We start from the raw sequence: 20612 nt of genomic DNA, 5'->3' as shown, positions 1-20612 counted from the left end.
TATGCTGCCCTACTTCTCGTGTAGTGTTTTCACTTAGAATGAAAACAAGGGGGTGGCACCAAACAATCGGTCATTTACAGGTGACACCATTGACTGAATACATCAATATGTGTCTTACAATAAATATTATTTTGAAAGAATGGTTGTGAAATATTAGCCTTCTGGGCTAATCCCGGCTACTCGAATGACACTGCTGCCTCAGAGTTGGAGAGGAAGTGAAAGTCACTGCAAACTAAGGGAGAGGTAAAAAAAAAAATTAAGCAATAGTTACCCGGAGGGAAATGGGGGAGGGTTATGCAATTTGTAATTTAGTCCAGGGGAGGGTCATGTAATTTGTAATCAATTAAATGTCATACTGCTTAAGTGTTTGAGAATGAGTTGCTTACAGAATTATAGTATCTCATGTGTGCCCGATGATGCCCCTCATCCCTGATTCTCTGCTGGGCTCGCAATATCAAGTGTTCCTAGTGTAGTCTCAGAAGAATTATCCATAGCCTATTCCAGCCTTTCTCAAACCCTGGTCTGTGGACCGGCGTAGGTCCGTGGAGGAATTCTTGCTGGTCTGCAGCATATTTGTCTTGAATAAATACTTGTTGTTGGCCCACTTGCGCAATGCGCTGAACAATGCATTCCACATTAAACAAATTGTGTTGCCATGACTAAATGTTGTTGTCTTAGGTCTCTCTTTATGTATTGTTGTTATCTTACATCTCTTTATGTAGTTAAAAAATTGTTAGGTGGGCAGCACTGATTGGTGACATTCACTGGGCTATATTTGGCTATAAGAGAGGGAGTTGTAATCGTAAAGGTTTTGTAATAGTTCCCGGTTATTGATTTTGGTTTGATTGTTCAGGTAACACCAGTGAAATTTAACAGGAAGTTAAGGTATATATACATTATAATCTGTTTTCATTATGGGGAACAATGACAGGTCCGCAAAGTGGATTGCAGGCTGAGTTTATTTTATTTTAAAGGGACAGTGCATGTTTATCACAGTTGTGTGTGTCTAATGGCAGGGTATTCCTATCAAGCATTTTGGGGAGACTATTTGGAGAAGGACTGAATGAGTTACATGGAACATTGAGGAAATTAAAAAAATTATGATTGGAGGGAGTACATTTCCATTTTCCAAGAGATATGGAATATTAGAAGTTTTGTTTTCTGAGTTTAAATTAAACACGTGAATTCTTTAGATAAAAGGTTTTTCAATTTGTCTAATATTGTATGGAACACGACAGTAAAAGGGTAGTATGACTATTGACCTCTATCATGGCTTTCCCTTGTGGTCTGATCAGCCTCATGGGAGGGCCATTTGGATAAGGAATTTAAGGTAATTTGTGATACTGATTTTAATGTAAATTGAGTAACTGATAATTATGAACGAGTATATAGTTCTTTGACATAGTTGTAATTTGAACCAATGAGACGAAGGAAATGGCATAGCCTTGGACTAAGGGCAGACTTTCTTGAGTCTCTCTTCCGATGGCCATAAGGGTACAATAATTTATCTTTGTGGAGGGTTCCAGAGTAGTAACTCTGATCTGATCATGTTATTTGAAACTTTGTTTTATCTTTTGACCGGTAGTAGTATTTTTTATATACACTGTTCAAAAAAATAAAGGGAACACTTAATCAACACAATGTAACTCCAAGTCAATCACACTTCTGTGAAATCAAACTGTCCACTTTGGAAGCAACACTGATTGACAATAAATTTCACATGCTGTTGTGCAAATGGAATAGACAACAGGTGGAAATTATAGGCAATTAACAAGACACCCCCAATAAAGGAGTGGTTCTGCAGGTGGTGACCACAGACCACTTCTCAGTTCCTATGCTTCCTGGCTGATGTTTTGGTCACTTTTGAATGCTGCCGGTGCTTTCACTCTAGTGGTAGCATGAGACGGAGTCTACAACCCACACAAGTTGCTCAGGTAGTGCAGCTCATCCAGGATGGCACATCAATGCGAGCTGTGGCAAGAAGGTTTGCTGTGTCTGTCAGCGTAAGGTCCAGAGCATGAAGGAGCTACCAGGAGACAGGCCAGTACATCAGGAGACGTGGAGGAGGCTGTAGGAGGGCAACAAACCAGCAGCAGGACCGCTACCTCCGCCTTTGTGCAAGGAGGAGCAGAAAGAGCACTGCCAGAGCCCTGCAAAATGACCTCCAGCAGGCCACAAATGTGCATGTGTCTGCTCAAACGGTCAGAAACAGACTCCATGAGGGTGGTATGAGGGCCCGACGTCCACAGGTGGGGGTTGTGCTTACAGCCCAACACCGTGCAGGATGTTTGGCATTTGCCAGAGAACACCAAGATTGGCAAATTCGCCACTGGCACCCTGTGCTCTTCACAGATGAAAGCAGGTTCACACTGAGCACATGTGACAGACGTGACAGAGTCTGGAGACGCCGTGGAGAACGTTCTGCTGCCTGCAACATCCTCCAGCATGGCGGTCGGTCAGTCATGGTGTGGTGTGGCATTTCTTTGGGGGGCCGCACAGCCCTCCATGTGCTCGCCAGAGGTAGCCTGACTGCCATTAGGTACCGAGATGAGATCCTCAGACCCCTTATGAGACCATATGCTGGTGCGGTTGGCCCTGGGTTCCTCCTAATGCAAGACAATGCTAGATCTCATGTGGCTGGAGTGTGTCAGCAGTTCCTGCAAGAGGAAGGCACTAATGCTATGGACTGGCCCGCCCGTTCCCCAGACCTGAATCCAATTGAGCACATCTGGGACATCATGTCTCGCTCCATCCACCAACGCCACGTTGTACCACAGACTGTCCAGGGGTTGGCGGATGCTTTAGTCCAGGTCTGGGAGGAGATCCCTCAGGAGACCATCCGCCACCTCATCAGGAGCATGCCCAGGCGTTGTAGGGAGGTCATACAGGCACGTGGAGGCCACACACACTACTGAGCCTCATTTTGACTTGTTTTAAGGACATTACATCAAAGTTGGATCAGCCTGTAGTGTGGTTTTCCACTTTAATTTTGAGTGTGACTCCAAATCCAGACCTCCATGGGTTGATAAATTTGACTTCCATTGATAATTTTTGTGTGATTTTGTTGTCAGCACATTCAGCTATGTAAAGAAAAAAGTATTTAATAAGAATATTTCATTCATTCAGATCTAGGATGTGTTATTTTAGTGTTCCCTTTATTTTTTTGAGCAGTGTATATATGATGCTCCGGGAGAATAGTGGGTTAAAAGAATCCCCGGCAGTGGAGGGACTTCACTTAATTGTATAGTCAACAATTAAAAATTGCTTTCCTCAGTGGAATGCGTCCCGAGATAAGCCATACCATTAAACAGAACTTAGTAGGGTGGGGGCGAGCTGAGCTAGGAGAGGTGGAGAGATAAGTAGTTCACTAGGAGCAGCAAGACTCAGAGGAGAATGTGGATTTTTGTCAGGACAAATTATGAGGAGCGGGGGAATAGACTCTATTGAGGAGGAGGAGGAGGTTCAGGATTCTGTTGTAAACACTGACTGTGAAGGTTTCGAATTGGCTACTATTCATTTGGTATTATAACAGGAACAGAAATCCTATTTATCATCGATAATAAACGGGGGAGGATATGGTCCTTTGAGGTTTGGACAGGAGATAGTTTAAGCAAATAAGGCAGGAAAATAGATTGAGATAGAAAAATAGTGATTTTATAAGCATTAAAATTAATTTAAAAAATGTTGCAGTTCTTAGGGATGGTAAATGACTGTAGATAATGTATCCCACACTATGCAACATATATTAAATGATTGATGAGACTGATTTTAAGGTTAACCCATGTTATTGTTAGATAAAACACAGTGGACTCCCGATGGATGGATTTCATTAGTACAGAAAGCATATGATATGGTTAGCATTCGTTTTGGCTTTATTTGATCATTAGAAGTTTTTTATTTAAATAGTATCAAAGTTGACAGGGATATATGACATCTGTGGTGATTTAGGACTATTGATAGGATCGAGATAGGTTGATTAAGGTTATGTAAGGACTTTAGAGATTGCCACCATTCTCAAATCCATGAGTTCAGATAATGCCAAACAGTGAGACACTTAGTCAATAGTTGGTAACAACCCATATTTGATAAAGACGGCTATGAGAAAGAGCGAAAGACAGATAGGAGGAAGGGCAGACGGAGGAGCCCTCCCCGTGCTGCTGAGACCTTGAAGGTTTGAGAGCAGAAGTTTTAGAAGGGGGGCTAGGAAATGAGCAAGGTAGGAGTGACACAGAATGGGTAAATAAACAGATACTGAGAGGAATGAATGTTTAGTTGGTTTCAGGAACTATGGTGTAAAACACGGAAACATTGCCAAGAAATTATTCAGCACAGCAGGCCGACAGTAGCATTGACTAGTGCCCGTGAAATAAGAAAGGAGAGAAAAGGGTTACTGTTTAAATAGACAGGCACATATACAGTACATCTAAGAACATACAAAGCAGCACAGATAACTCTTAAAGTAGATAAGACACTTGACAGATAATTTATACAGGATAGACATGAACGGAAGCCCAAGGGAGAATTGGACATGTGGATAATGAAAGGGGCGCTCCTACATGACAATGTCAGAACATAAGGATAATTTACTAATCTTACCTAAGTCATTAGGCAAGGTTGTTACCTGGGCAGAGCCAGATATCAAAGGGGGGGATGGGTAAATTGTGGTCTAGAATAGGATGGGGCCTAGGGGGGCCTAGGATAGGACACTTTGTGGCCTATTGGATAATAAATGAATAAATAAAAACTCAAATTAACTTGGCCCTCTTGCTTGTCTGTAGGTGACCAAATACTTATTACTTAAATACTTATACATTCTTTAAAAATCCTACAATGTGATTTTCTGGATTTTTTTTCTCATTTTGTCTGTCATAGTTGAAGTGTACCTATGATGAAAATTACAGGCCTCTCTCATCTTTTTAAGTGGGAGAACTTGCACAATTGGTGGCTGACTAAATACTTTTTTGGCCCACTGTATTTCATGATGCTTCCAGGATCGTAAATTACAAGTATAAATGTTATTTGTTACTCTCATCCAATACAAATCATTCATCATTCATCCATACACAAAAAATAATCACTATATTATCAAGGATAAAACAATACTTTAATAATTAAAACCCATTCATTTATAGATATTCAGTTGTAGAATTCATTACATTAACAGAATTGAACAGTTTATCCCTTGTGATAATGACAATTTCACTCATATTTTCACAATCCCAACTTCAATATGAGGCTGGCAAGAGAAGTGACCATCATATCAGAATGCATGCATCATGACACTGGGCACCAGCATAACAAAGTCCCAAAATGACCTCAGTGTAGCTAGTGATGCACGAGATCTCCAAGAATGGTAAAATAGACATAGCAGGGCAGCATACCAAAGGTGTAAAAAATGTACACTGCTGATCAATATCCATGTATGGAAGTTCATTTTCATTTCATATGCAAATGTTTCAGTTCAGTTGGGCCACACTTGACAGACTTATGGTGTCCTTGACGACGACTTATGGTGTCCTTGACGACGTTCATTTGGATCTAATAAAAACTAGCAACAGACAAAAGAAAAACAAATATGCAAAGTTGTCACAGAGGGTTTGATGACCCGTAACTCCCAGTTCACCAGTCCTTAATTAACATTAGAAACCCCATATCCCATCTCCCCACCATCTCAACTCTCATGAGCAGAACGCTAGCGGTTCCCCTAATCCATCAACTACCCCCATCATGGGAGCAGCCTAGATGGGATTTTTTTGGTAGTGGAAAGGCAGATGCTCTCTAGTGGTGGACAGTTGGACAGAGAACCACAGCGCTAGATGTTAGTCTAACTCAACGTCAGAAGAGGTCTTCTTCTTCTTCTTCCTGCCATGTTTCTTGTGCTTCTTTTTCCTCTTCTTCTTTGATTTGTCCTGTTAACATTTACAACAGTTGGATAAGTAAGTGTTAAACTTCCATTCTGCTATGTTTTTGTATAAAATCTGTCAGTGCAGAAAAATATTACTCAGGCAGTATTGTATGTGGTCTTTTGTGGCTCAGTTGGTAGAGCACGTCGCTTGTAATGCCAGGGTAGTGGGTTCGAATCCCAGGACCACCCATATCTTAAAATGTATGCATGCATGACTAAGATGCTTTGGATAAAAGCATCTGCATATATTATATTGCAAATATGTTACATTTGAAACAATCCCAAGAGATAGAGGCATGTTGACAGAGGCATGTTGCCATTTCTGGTCACTTGCTAACATATACTACATGACCAAAAGTATGTGGACACCTGCTCGTCAAACATCTAATTCCAAAATCATGGGCATAATATGGAGTTGGTCCCCACTTTGCTGCCATAATAGCATTCACTCTTCTGGGAAGGCTTTCCACTAGATGTTGGAACATTGCTGCGGGAACTTGCAGAGCATTCGTATGGTCGGGTTATGATGTTGGGTGATTAGGCCTGGCTTGCAGTCAGTGTTCCAATTCATCCCAAAGCTGTTTGATGGGGTTGAGGTCAGGGCTCTGTGCAGGCCAGTCAAGTTCTTCCACACCGATCTCGACAAACCATTTCTGTATGGACCTCACTTTGTGCACGGGGGCATAGTCATGCTGAAACAGGAAAGGTCCTTCCCCAAACTGTTGCCAGAAAATTGGAAGCACAAAATCGTCTAGAATGAAATTGTATTCTGTAGCGCTAAGATTACCCTTCACTGGAACTAAGGGGCCTAGCCTAAACCATGAAAAAAAGCCCCAGGCCATTATTCATCCTCCACCAAACTTTACAGTTGGCACTATGCATTGGGCCAGGTATCGTTTTTCCGGCATACACCAAACCCATATTCGCCCGTCGGACTGCCAGATGGTGAAGTGTGATTCATCCCTCCAGAGAATACGTTTCCACTGCTCCATAGTTCAATGCTGGCGAGCTTTACACCACTCCTCCCAACGCATGGCCCTGTGCATGGTGATCTTAGGCTTGTGTGCAGCTGCTCGGTCATGGAAATCGAGGATAGACGATTGTGTGGCCTACCACTCCCCAGCTGAACAGTTGTTGACCAGGGCAGCTCTAGCAGGGCAAAAATTTTACAAACTGACTTGTTGGAAAGGTTGCATTCTATGACGGTGCCACGTTGACAGTCACTGAGCTCTTCAATACGGGCCAGTCTACTGACAATGTTTGTCTATGGAGATTGCATGGCGGCGTGCTTGATTTTACACACCGGTCAGCAACGATGTGGCTGAAGTAGACTAATCCACTAATTTAAAGGGGTGTCCACATAGCTTTGTAAATATAGTGTATTTTGGTCACTAATCACTAAATCTGACACGGGGAGTGGCCGTTTTCATCCTGTGGTTAGTGTATGCTTATCTGACAACCACTTACTGCTGCTATTTTTTCTTTCTCCTCATTACTTCTCTTTCTCTTCTTGGCTTCACCCTACAGAGACATTGCAAAAATTAACCAACCACAATATATGGGGAAAGGCCGCTGACAGTTTCCTAACGTCCAATCAAAAAGTGCAGTATTTCACAATGATACAGAATGCAAAAAAAGTTCCCTCCATATAATACTTAAACTGCAGATGGCCTATGCCTTCCAACGAGGAACAAAAATACATCCCATAAGTGGTCATCTAAGTCAATACATAACACATTATTTTCAGTCATAAAACATGGCAAATGAATATAAAGGTGACAAAGGTGAATGTACTTACACCCTCCTCCACTTCTGAGTCAGCTGACGACTCCGAGGATGAGTCTTTATGACTTTGCTCGGCTTTCCTCTTCTTCCTGCGGCTCTTTTCATCCTGAAGGTTAAACATTTACAGCCATCAGCTCACTGTAGCCCAGCATGTTCAAAACCTTCTTCAGGCAGCAATACACAAAATAGGACTAACAACCACACGAATGTCCTTAAATTACCTTTTCTTTCTTCTTCATCTCCATCTCCATCTTCGTCTTCTTGGAGAGAAACAGAATGAGAGGGAAGGAGCCCTTTTTTTTGCATACAAAACATGAAGATTTAATGAAGTACTCACACAACAAAAAAAAGTTCAACTTTGAAATGAATGAACAGAAATCAAACAATGGCTAAACAGAGAAGCACGTGACGAAAGACATTTCTAAGAGTGCAGAAATGTCTTCGATTAAAATGAATGTAAGGAAATAGATGGAATACTCTCCACATCAAAGTAACCTTGCTGTCGGGCTCCGATTCTACAGTCGAGTCTTCTGATGCTTTCTTGGAGGAGGACCGCTTCTTTTTACGTTTCTTTTTGACACTCTTCTTTTCATTCTGACCAAACAGACATCAGACAAAAACTCAGTTTCAATCTATCACATTTCCCCTCTTTGAACTAGTCGGACAATATTTAACTGGAAACGCATATTCATAAAGGGGGTAGAAGCCAATCCCCAAACAAAATATCAACAGTATAAATGTATTCACAATATATATATTCACAATACTTCACACAGCTCTTCGTGCCTACCTTACAAATACAATTACTTCTAATGTATTATATTTCTATGGTGCCTACAGGGTGGCTGGGAAACAGTATGGCAAGCTGACACAGACTTGTCACCAAATACTCTGGTACATACCTCGTCTTCAGAGTCTGAGGAGGAGCTGCTAGAGGAATCAGAACTCGATGAGGAGGAGGAGGGAGAGGAATGCTTGACCAAACACAATGAAAGCAGAGCTCATTAGATTTGAAGACAGCAACTGACACAAAGATACCTTTGTGAAAAGCTTACACTTTAGATGACAGATACCACTACCGCAATATGCATACCAACAGCCTTCAACAAAACATTGGAGACAGCTTTCCTCACCCTGTTGGATTTCTTTCCCTTTTCTTTTTTTCCCTTCTCTTTCTTCTTTTTCTAAACACAAAACCGAGATCTGGTATGAGAGGTGGATACGTTAAAACAAAATGTTTGTGTTCGAATATTAGACATGGATAGAACTGGAAGCATACCTCTTTCTTCTCCTTCTTCTCTCTCTTCTCCTTCTCCTTCTTCTCCTTCTCCTCTTTCTCCTTGTCAACGCCACCCAGTAACTTCTCTCTGTTCTTCGCCAGCTCTTTCTTCCAATTCTATACAAAGCAAATTGTGATATTTGAATGTAAGAAAAAAAGAAAACACTGGATTTGTGGTATAATAACAACCGGTCAATAAAGTAGAATTGTTGACATTTGAACAATACCTCGTTCATTTGATCCTCAAAGTCCGCCAGAGCTCTGGAGCCTTTCTTCTTCCTCTCGATGATCTCTTTCACCTCTTCCCTGGTGAACAAAAACCATCATCACTCAATGAATCACAACTGACGGTGATGTAGGCCTAGGTCCAAACATTCAAGGGCATAGCAACATTTTACTGTGACTTGCAGGCAGCATTTCATAGCGTGTAGCCTATTAGTAGCCTATTACTATAAAACAGCAATGCCTTACTACCCCGATTTACACACATAGAATCCACCATTTTGCCTGTTGACATTCTTCAGTAACATCAATGAGGATATGTCCATCTCGCCAGTTATACAACCTGGAGCCCTTTCAGGCACAAATCCTGGGTCCTTTGGTGTGTTATCTTATGCTTACCATGTTGGCCGTGGTCTGCTCAGGTAATCCTGGATAGACGGTCCTGCGTTGGGTGCAGGTCCCTTGGCCCGTGATGCAGCTATGGGGTTCACATATGACTGAAAACACACAAGGGAGACAGTCAGACCAGACATTTCAATGACATCTGGCTACCGTAGACAAGACACTAGTCTAGACAGGATCGGAAGCATAATAACACAATATTTTGACCTGGCTAGGTTGGATCAGTCATTTTGACTAGACTGTCAATACCAATTCTATGGCCTTTCCATAGCTAATGCTAATGTTAACACATTCATAACATAGATACAACGTAGACAGCCAGTCCGGCCAATTCGGGTGATGAACTCGAGCCTAGTTGGCAGGCGTAGTTACAATAATAGTTAGTTAGTTGTTTTTTTCCGACAGTGCGCTTTGGATTATGTTAGCAGAACAGGCACAGGGTGTGCTCGCTAGTTCGCTATATTATTATACACTAGCTAAATAACATAACTAGATATATTTCGAACTTAATAGTTAGCTACGTTAGTTCAGGTGTGGCTCCGTTTAGCGGTCCTTCATACGACCTGCTAACGTTTACTTGTTCTTCGATATCTGCCAGGTTAGTTTGCCTAGCTAGCTATATTCGTTCGATATATATATATCGTATGTTAAAATAACTCAAATTTCCGCACCTTTGATATAGCTAGTTTTAAAGGGATTCGACTTGTCTGCACACTAACGTAAACTACTGTTGGCTAGCTAACTTATAGGGCCTAGCTAACATACCTAACGTTACAGGCCCATGCGTTCAGTGCCAGTTAGCTATAGCCAACACGTTTGTTTGTTTTCATGCATAACGTTACTATTTATCGTAAAAAGCTAAATATCTACATGCCTGTAATTATTTAACACGTGGCTTACCACTCTATTGTCTCTTTTCCCCATTTCTGCAGATTTCGCCTACTATTGGGCGAATATCACTAAATTGAGAACCGTAGCATGCTTCCCGTCGTTAGCCACCACAACAAGCGAGCTTCTCTAGCTACGTAGCTAGATTCTCTGACTACGACGAACACACAGACCCGTGATGACTGCCACCTAGCGGTAAATATATATATTAGATTGGATTAGAGAGAACACATGTACAGGGTTGCAGATGTATGTAATGACAGGGTACAGAGAAATTATTAAGCTCCGAGCTCCAACAATGCAGTACAAAGTGAAATAAAACAATACAAATATAATGGGGGGGGGGGGGGGGGGGGGGTAGCTGACTAGTGATGATGGTCTGTGGGTAGAAGCTATTGGGCAGTTTTACATTTTTTTTGCCATGATCCTCCAATAATGCCCATGTCTGAGTGATGGAAACGGAGAGAACCGGTCATGGCTCAGAATATCCAGGGGTCCCTGATGATATTCTTGCCCTTTCTGTGACACCTGGGGTTGTAGGTGTCCTGAAGGTCAGGCTGTGTGCACCCAGTGGTGCATTCAGCTGAGGGCACCACCCTCTGTAGCACCTTGTGGTCTGTGGCGGGGGAGTTGCCGTACCCGGCTGTGATGCAACTCAACAGTATTTTCTTGATGGTGCTCCTGTAGAACACTGTGAGGGCCCTAGGGAACAGACTGAATTTCTTCAGAATCCCAAGTTTGATGAGTCGCTATTGTGCCTTCACCCGTGTCCGTGGGGTTTGACCATTTCAGCTCCTTGGAGTTGTGTACGCAGAGGAACTTGAACTTTTTGACCGTCTCCATGGTGGCACAGATGATGACGATGGGTGCATGCCCAGCCTGGTACCTCCTGAAGTCCACAATCAGCTCCTTTGTTTAGCTGACTTTGAGGTTGTTTACCTGGCACCACGCCATTAGAGTGCCTACCTCCTCCCTGTAGGCCGCCTCGTTGTTGTTGGTAATCAGGCCGTCGTGTCGTCAGCAAACTTTATGATGGAGTTGGAGTTGTGTGAGACCACACAGTCGTGGGTATACAGGGAATACAGAAGGTGGGTGAGAACGCCCATCAGGAAGTCCAGGACCCAGCTTGCATAGGGAGGAGATCAGTCCCAGGGCCGTACGTTTTGTGGTGAGCTTAGAGGGCACTATGGTATTGATAGGCTGAGCTGTAGTCGATGAATAGCATCCTCACATATGCATTCCTTTTGTCCAGGTGGGTGAGGGCAGTGTGCTGTGCAATGACGTTTGTCCCTGGATCTTTCAAGGAGGTAGGCAAATTGGAGAGGGTCGAGTGTGTCAGGGAGGGAGGTGGTGATGTAGTCTTTGACTAGCCTCTCGAAGCACTTCATGATGACGGAAGTTAGTGCTACGGGTTGGTAGCACTAACTTCAGTTATTTTCCCTTTCTTGGGCATGGGGATGATAGAGGACATCTTGAAGCAGGTGGGGATTTCACTTGAGCTAGAGATTAAAAACACAGGTATATTTAAGCATTAAGGCCCAAGGGGGTGTGGTATAGGGCTAATATACCACAGCTAAGAGCTGTTCTTAGGCACGATGCAACGCGGAGTTGTATAGCCGCGGTATATTGGCCATATACCACAAACCCCTGGGATGCTTTATTACTATTATAAACTGGTTACCAACATAATTAGAACAGTAAACAAGTAGTTTTGCATCATACCCATGGTATATTTAAGCAATAAGGCCCAAGGGGGTGTGGTATAGGGCTAATATACCACAGCTAAAGGCGGTTCTTCTGCACGACGCAACGTGGAGTACCTGGATACAGCCCTAAGTCGTAGTATATTGGCCATATGCCACCAACTCCCGAGGTGCCTTATTGCTATTATAAACAAGTTACCAACATAATTAGAACAGTAAACAAGTAATATTGTCTCATACCCGTGGTATAGTCTCATATTCCACAGCTTTCAGCCAATCAGCGTCCAGGAGCCAAACTACCCGGTTTATAAAGTCTTATATACCACGGCTTTCAGCCAATCAGCATCCAGGGCTTGAACAACCCGGTTTATAAAATGACAGGAATTGCGTTAGTAAGATAATACTCAATAATGCCAGTGGAAACACAATTAACACACTAAACATTTATTTGACTAAAATAAAATGACAAGCAGTTGTGAATACAATATCAGAAATGTTAAGCTGCTACATACACTTAGATAACCTTATGGTGGGTCATAATATGTTTTTAAAATACGTTTTGAGAGCATTACTGTATAGCAGCAAAACCAGTTTAGAGAAAGCCTAAATGGATAAATACAATTGAAATAAAAATAAGTAGCAAACTATGTTCCTATTTGATACTCTGTATTTCCTAAAATCCGGTTTCTTGGCAGAACTACAATATTAGCAAAAAACGGGCATTGTAAAAATGTGGATTCTGGCATCAACAACCTGCTTCAAAACAGCTTTGAATCACACAATATAAAATGCATTTTTATTTTAAATATGGTGCTGAACAAACATAAGACCAGGCTACATAATGGACCTAGACTAGACATGATGTTATATAGCAAGACCTTTAGTTAGTTAAATAGCATAACTTCCCCAAAATCAGTAACTTCTTCACATGAAAAACACATCATCATTGTACTGTACATGAAACATAATTTCAAAAGAAGAACACTACAAATACTAGAAAAATACTAAACAAATAAACTGCACAAATAAGACCTTATGTACAAGAAAAAACCACTAAAGCCTAAATCATTTGGGGCTTCATTGGAGAGTCATTGAGCAAGTCCTTTTACTGGGATCACTACTATTGTACACCTGTAGCTAAAGTACAGAAGACACCACAATATATACTGGTTGGGCTTCTATGCTTAATGTAGGCATGGTGATCTGTATTGCATTGGGTGGGGGGGGGGGTATTCGCTTGTTATCTGTGTTTGGCCTCGCTGGATGTGCCCAAATGGCAACCTATTCCCTAGATTGTGCACTACCTTTGGCCAGGGCCCTAGGGAATAGGGCTCCATTAGGGACTCCGCCTCTGTTTTAAGGACATAAGTTATAATAACAAATCTCAAACATGATATATTGGGTCTATTTCAAAATAAGACTTGTATGACTGTATGGTGCTAATTCTGCATTGTTTAGATAAGCAGTAGTGAGAGAAGTCATTTAAAATGTATAGGAAGGATACATATTTGTTATGTAATACTATGTAATCCATTGTTGTTTTGATATGCAGTATAGAAGAGATTTGCGTGGAATGTTAAATGTGTTGTTGCAACAAAAAAAAGGGACTCATGATCTTCTGTCAATTCTGCTATGTCATGATCTTCTGTCAATTCTGCTATGTCATGATCTTCTGTCAATTCTGCTATGTCATGATCTTCTGTCAATTCTGCTATGTCATGATCTTCTGTCAATTCTGCTATGTCATGATCTTCTGTCAATTCTGCTATGTCATGATATTCTGTCAATTCTGCTATGTCATGATCTTCTGTCAATTCTGCTATGTCATGATTTTCTGTCAATTCTGCTATGTCATGATCTTCTGTCAATTCTGCTATGTCATGATCTTCTGTCAATTCTGCTATGTCATGATCTTCTGTCAATTCTGCTATGTCATGGTCTTCTGTCAATTCTGCTATGTCATGATATTCTGTCAATTCTGCTATGTCATGATCTTCTGTCTATTCTGCTATGTCATGATCTTCTGTCTATTCTGCTATGTCATGATCTTCTGTCAATTCTGCTATGTCATGATCTTCTTTCAATTCTGCTATGTCATGATCTTCGGTCAATTCTGCTATGTCATGATTTTCTGTCTATTCTGCTATGTCATGATCTTCTGTCAATTCTGCTATGTCATGATCTTCTGTCAAAACTGCTATGTCATGATCTTCTGTCAATTCTGCTATGTCGTGATCTTCTGTCAAAACTGCTATGTCATGATCTTCTGTCAATTCTGCTATGTCATGATTTTCTGTCAATTCTGCTATGTCATGATTTTCTGTCAATTCTGCTATGTCATGATCTTCTGTCAATTCTGCTATGTCATGATCTTCTGTCAAATAGAAAGATACACATTCTTTACAGATTGTTTATAATAAAATATACTGAGTGTACTAAACATGATATAGACTGGCCAGGTGAATCCAGGTGAAACAAGGATTTTTAAGCCTTGAGACAATTGAGACATGGATTGTGAATATGTGCCATTCAGAGGGTGAATGGGCAAGACACAAGATTTATGTTCATTTGAACAGGGTATGGTAGTAGGTGCCAGACACACTGGTTTGTGTCAAGAACTGCAACACAACAGTTTTTCACACTCAATCGTTTCCTGTATGTATTAAGAATGGTCCACCACCCAAAGGACATCCAGAAAATTTGACACAACTGTGGGAAGCATTGGAGTCAACATGGGCCAGCATCCACGTGGAACGCTTTCCACACCTTGTATACTCCCTGGCCTGGTGAATTGAGGCTGTTCTGGGGGCTCATTATTAGGAAGGTGGTCCTAATGTTCTGTACACTCAGTGTATATTGTGATGTTTACACATTTTTTCCAGCATTTTTTTGCAGCTTCACATGTTAACAACATTGAAATACCACAACAAATACAACAACTAAATATCCACAGCCTAACGCAACCCAATTCAATATTAAGCACATGATACATTTGTTAATTATTTGAATGAATCCCAAACAAGAACGCTCGCATATACAAAGCAGATTTTTTATTCAAATGGTGCAACATGAAGCAATCACCACTGATGGCATTTATTCATGTAAACATAATGCCCATTACCTCCATATCGTCATTGTAAATTAAGTTACCATGTCATAAGTGGGCATTTCAAATACATTTGTGGCCTTTACTTTCATCCTTGGAGCTAAATGTGTTAAAATACTACATTTTTCAGTACTGTTCATTAGCTAAAGGGTATTTGCAATACAAAGCTATCATACTGTAGGTGCATTTGTGTAATCATAGGAAATGTATGGCAGACCCCATGTAGGTGGCTGTAAAAAAGTACAACTTTATTATTTTCTATTACATAGACAAAAGTATTCTTGTCCTGTGTTGTAGGTTTACAAATGACCAATAAACCTCTTAAATAAAATAACACAGTGATAGTTTCAAGTGAATATAGACTAAAATGATGATAGTCTACCCTCTAGGCAAAAACTGGTTGAATCAACATTGTTTCCACGTAATTTCAACCCCAAAAATCTATGTCATGACGTTGAATCAACGTGGGAAAATAATTGGATTTGCAAAAAGTAATCAGTAATGGGGCATTTCGTCTTTTTTTCACCCAACGTTTAACCTAAATGCAATGACATTTTTTTGTTGATTTCACACTGAATTGACAACTCAACCAACTGTAAATCAAAACAAGACGTTGAACTGATGTCTGTGCCCAGTGGGTACTTGTTAGTAGGGCAGTTGACGTTGAACTGTGCCCAGTGGGTACTTGTTAGTAGGGCAGTTGACGTTGAACTGATGTCTGTGCCCAGTGGGTACTTGTTAGTAGGGCAGTTGACGTTGAACTGATGTCTGTGCCCAGTGGGTACTTGTTAGTAGGGCAGTTGACTTTGAACAGATGTCTGTGCCCAGTAGGTACTTGTTAGTAGGGCAGTTGACGTTGAACTGACCGATACCAAGAAATCTTGACAATCCCTATTTCTAGAGAGTTGTAACATGAAGTCTGCAACAGAGATTAGTATCCATCAGTGACATGAACCTGACAGAACAGAGATGAGTATCCATCAGTGACATGAACCTGACAGAACAGAGATGAGTATCCATCAGTGACATGAACCTGACAGAACAGAGATGAGTATCCATCAGTGACATGAACCTGACAGAACAGAGACGAGTCCCCATCAGTGACATGAATCTGACAGAACAGAGATGAGTATCCATCAGTGACATGAACCTGACAGAACAAATCTACTGCTACATGGAGATGAGAGCTCAGTTCAAATGGATTTCATGTCATTAAACCAAGTGTCCCCTGACACTGAAAACACGTAGGATATCAAACATATCATAGCAGATATGCAGTTTGATTCACACAGTCATGAATTCTGTAATATGAGTATAGTATCAAAATCATGTTATAGCATTATTGTCAGCCACGGAAACAGTTGATGCAGTCTAATCATGAATGTGCAAAGTGTGTCAGAATGATTTCTGATTTGATTTCTAAAAAGATCCTGAGTGTATTCGTGTGCTAGCAGCACTAGATATACCAGAGTGAAAGTTATGGTCTAGATTACTGTGCAGTAAGAAGTTTTACAAACAAAATAACTCTATTTACCTTGACTTGTTTTCAGCCAATCCCTCGGAGGGAGCGAGTCTGAAAGCACTCTAGCTAGTCATATTGAATCAATATGCCATTGGAGTGCTCCTCAACGTGAGCATAATAAGTAAGGTGAGCATCATTGTTAAAACAACCATTCTTAACACAGAACAGCTGTGTTTTAACATGAACCCCTGTATGCTTTTATGTAACCCTCTGAGACTAAGTCCAAATGAAGAAGGTACAATGTTCAACATCCTCTGAATCCGACGTATCCACCTCCCTTTTCTCAATGCAAAATCTCACAACCAATAACATTTCACTGACCAACACCTATACTACTGCTACCCTGCTACACATGCCAGTGTTCTGGATATGCAAGTCACACCACTACTGCCAAGATAAGTGCAGTCTCTAGCACTAGCCTATACCAGTCCATTACCCGATCCATTCTACATGCCTCACATTGTCAAACCTTTCCTCCTTTGGATTTGACCTAGTCTTGTAATTTATTTTCTAGCGGGGAATTTTGCAATATCATTTTTAATTTCAATCCCCACACATGATTTAAAGTCCAATAAAATTAAGACTTAATAGAAAATAAGAAATCAACTGTCAACAATGGTGCGTACATCGACCTTATTCTTATACAACATGTAGTCACTCCAGTATGCTCTGTGTATCAGGTCATCAGGTAATTTTCTTTCGGAAAGCTATCAGTTTGTCTCTGTGGATGGTTTGTCCTCTGACAAATAAATTGTACCTTTCGGCATTCCTCAAGGTTCTGTTTTAGGACCACTATTGTTTTCACTATATATTCTACCTGTTGGTGCTATGCGGACGACACACAGCTGTACATTTCGATTAAACATGGTGAAGCCCCAAAATGGCCTACTCTGGAAGCCTGTGTTTCAGACATAAGGAAGTGTATGGTGGCAAATTATTTTAAACACGGACAAAACAGAGATGCTAGTTCTAGGTCCTAAGAAACAAAGAGATCTGCTGTTGGATCTGACAAATAAGCTTGATAGTTGTATAGTTGTCTCAAATAAAACTGTGAAGGACGAACATATCAAGAATATTTCAAGGACAGCTTTTTTTCCATCTTTGTAACATTACAAAAATCAGAAACTTTTTGTCCAAAAATTATTTTAGATTAGACTACTGCAAGGCTCTACTCTCCGGCTACCCGGATAAAGCACTAAATACACTTCAGTTAGTGCTAAACATGGCTGCTAGAATCCTAGAATGACTAGAATCAAAACATTTGATCATTTTACTCCAGTGCTAGCCTCTCTACACTGGCTTCCTGAGAAGGCTAGGGCTGATTTCAAGGTTTTACTGCTAACCTACAAAGCATTACATGGGTTTGCTCCTACCTATCTCTCAGATTTGATCCTGCCGTACATACCTACACGTACGCTACGGTCACAAGACACAGGCCTCCTTATTGTCCGTAGAATTTCTAAGAAAATATCTGGAGGCAGGGCTTTCTCCTATAGAGCAAATTTTTTAGGGAATAGTCTGCCTATCCATGTGAGAGAAGCAGACTCGGTCTCAACCTTTGTCTTTACTGAAGACTCATCTATTTCTTCGAACCGCCCTTGCTGGCTCTGCCTGGCTTGCTCCCCTCTCTCCACTGGGATTCTCTGCCTCTGACCCTATTACAGAGGCTGAGTCACTGGCTTACTGGCGCTCTTCCATGTCGTCCCTAGGAGTGGTGCGTCATTTGAGTGGGTTGAGTCACTGACGTGATCTTCCTGTACGGTTTTGCACCCCCCCCCCCAGGCTCGTGAAGTGGAGGAGATCTTCGTGGGCTATACTCAGCCTTGTCTCAGGGTAGTAAATGGGTGGTCTGTTGATATAGCTCTAAAGGTTTGGGGGCTGTGCTTTGGCAAAATGGGTGGGGTTATATCCTGCCTGGTTGGACCTGTCCGGGGGTATCGTCGGACGGGCCACAGTGTCCCCCCCCCCAATCAGCCCCCAGTATTTATGCTGCAATAGTCTATGTGCCGAGGGCTAGGGTCAGTCTGTCCTATTTTGTGAAATTATCCTGTCTTATTAGGTGTCCTGTGTGAATGTAAGTATGCTCCCTCTAATTCTCTCTCTCTCCCTTCCTGGAGGGCCTGAGCCCTAGGACCATGCCTCAGGACAACCTGGCCTGATGACTCCTTGGTGTCCCCAGTCCACCTGGTCGTGCTGCTGCTCCAGTTTCAACTCTTCTGCCTGAGACTAGCGAACTAGTTCACCTGACCTGTTCACCGGACGTGTTACTTTGTCCCGGACCTGCTGTTTTTGACTCTCTCTCTCTACCGCACCTGTTGTCTCGACCTCTGAATGCTTGGCTATGAAAAGCCAACTGACATTTATTCCTGAGGTGCTGACCTGTTGCACCCTCTACAACCAGTGATTATTATTTGACCCTGCTGGTCATCTATGAACGTTTGTACATCTTGAAGAACAATCTGGCCTTAAATGGCCATGTACTCTTATAACCTCCACCCGGCACAGCCAGAAGAGGACTGGCCACCCCTCAGTTCCTCTCTAGGTTTATTCCTAGGTTCCTGCCTTTCTAGGGAGTTTTTCCTAGCCCCCATGCTTCTACATCTGCATTGCTTGCTGTTTGGGGTTTTAGGCTGTGTTTCTGTGTTTCTGATTGATCAGGTCATCAGAAAGAGTAACACATAGGCTCTTGAATGGTGTCCATCTGATTTCATCTCACTTTATGACACTGAAGTATGGATGCCATAAGAAGAACTCAAAGTGATCCATTTTCAGTTGTTCCGTGGAGTGCTTCGTTCGCACCAGTCAAAGTCTTTTAAGCTGAAGCCCATCAGAATCCTGCTCCAGTCTGCAGCAACACAGGACTACCTGTAGATGGCAGTGATATAAAAACACAAATGTATGTTTGGACCATAAGCAGCACTAGGCAGTGTGAGGTCCTCCTGCATGGGATAAACATATGTGTGTGTATCCTCTCTCTCAGTTCAGTCGTGGAGATGAGCTCCAGGTGAGATCCATGCCGACCTACCCTTGGTGCTTGGTGTTCCCTCACTGAGGAGCCTCTTCTCAGGCTAAGGCAGAAGAGACAAGAGGCAGCAGCTCCTGGACATCCAGAGGTTCTCCCCTGGTGGCAGTACATCTCAGCTTTAAGGGTCCTTGCATTGTTTACATTTTTTAATTTAAAAAAAATTATCCTAAAAAGCAGCATTCGAATCAGTACATTGTGGAAGACAGCACTGTTGCATTTTAGAATCAAATGTCTGTCTGTTGCTCTCTTTCTCTGTCTTTGTGTCCATCTCTCTCGCTCTCTCTCTCTCTTATCCTGGGACGGGGGGCTGTCAGGCAGCACTCTCCTCCATGGTGGGCTTGTTGCTGGCAATGGGCTGAGCGTACACACTCTTACTGTCACTATCCACACTCTGGAAGTAGGGGTGGGTCAGAGCAGCAAACGCTGATATCCTTTTGGCGGGATTGAATGCCAGGAATTGCTGTACAGAGAAAGAAAAGAGAGAGACAAATATTATAATGATAACATTTTCTTCAATAAGAAGAAAAGTGTGAGTTTCATTCCTATTGGACAAATCAATTTGAAACAGAACGTACTGTATTTAGAGTGCGGTGTGTGTGCGTCTAATGCTCACCAGTATAAGGGACTTCCCCAGCTCGTCCATGTCAGGGATGAGGTTTCCGATTGGCTGAGGGGGTCGTGGAGAGAAGGCACTCTGTGGTAGGGCAACTTCCTGGGGCCAGTCCTCCACCGAGGGAACCCCGACCACACTGAGGGATCATCATCATCATCATCT

At 41.9% G+C, this 20612-nt stretch overlaps 2 protein-coding genes across 4 annotated transcripts in view; both read right to left on the bottom strand.

Annotated features, from left to right (window-relative positions):
* Positions 1 to 5085: 5085 nt before the first annotated feature.
* Positions 5086 to 10665, bottom strand: fam133b (family with sequence similarity 133 member B). 3 transcript variants are annotated; one of them, XM_021559982.3, is made up of 11 exons: positions 10494 to 10665; positions 9591 to 9688; positions 9197 to 9275; positions 8970 to 9086; positions 8824 to 8874; positions 8593 to 8664; positions 8186 to 8284; positions 7912 to 7983; positions 7704 to 7796; positions 7373 to 7426; positions 5086 to 5909 (listed from the first exon to the last, which is right to left on the bottom strand). In XM_021559982.3, exons 1-11 carry the CDS (start codon positions 10515 to 10517, stop codon positions 5820 to 5822), a joined length of 849 nt encoding a protein of 282 aa, XP_021415657.1. In that variant the 5' UTR covers positions 10518 to 10665; the 3' UTR covers positions 5086 to 5819. The 3 variants fall into 3 exon arrangements, with proteins under 3 accessions (XP_021415657.1, XP_090083789.1, XP_021415658.1); XM_090227663.1 differs by having other exon boundaries at positions 7912 to 7950; XM_021559983.3 differs by having other exon boundaries at positions 7912 to 7947.
* A 4554-nt stretch (positions 10666 to 15219) lies between these two features.
* The window catches only part of LOC110488025 (cyclin-dependent kinase 6), a 73108-nt gene continuing 67715 nt past the window's right edge, over positions 15220 to 20612 (bottom strand). The window contains exons 7-8 of the mRNA XM_036971023.2: positions 20451 to 20586; positions 15220 to 20297 (exon numbers count right to left, since the gene is read on the bottom strand). Of these exons, the coding sequence (XP_036826918.1) occupies positions 20148 to 20297; positions 20451 to 20586 (286 nt within the window). The 3' untranslated portion in view covers positions 15220 to 20147. The remainder of the gene's footprint in view (positions 20298 to 20450; positions 20587 to 20612) is intronic.

This window comes from Oncorhynchus mykiss, chromosome 30, assembly GCF_057628025.1.
Source record: "Oncorhynchus mykiss isolate SJ-2025 chromosome 30, ASM5762802v1, whole genome shotgun sequence".
Taxonomy (NCBI): domain Eukaryota; kingdom Metazoa; phylum Chordata; class Actinopteri; order Salmoniformes; family Salmonidae; genus Oncorhynchus; species Oncorhynchus mykiss.
The sequence above is the reverse complement of the archived record's forward strand: the minus strand, read 5'-3'. Positions and strand labels throughout refer to the sequence as shown.

What these genes read in the sequence shown, in the direction of transcription:
- fam133b (XM_021559982.3), bottom strand. Translation starts at nt 10,517, where the DNA reads ATGGGGAAAAGAGACAATAGAGTG. An exon ending in GGAAAAGAGACAATAGAGTG is followed by an intron (nt 9,689 to 10,493) that starts GTAAGCCACGTG and finishes GTGTGTTTTCAG; the next exon opens with TCATATGTGAACCCCATAGC. An exon ending in AGAAAGAAAAAATAGCAGCA is followed by an intron (nt 5,910 to 7,372) that starts GTAAGTGGTTGT and finishes AAATGTTAACAG; the next exon opens with GACAAATCAAAGAAGAAGAG.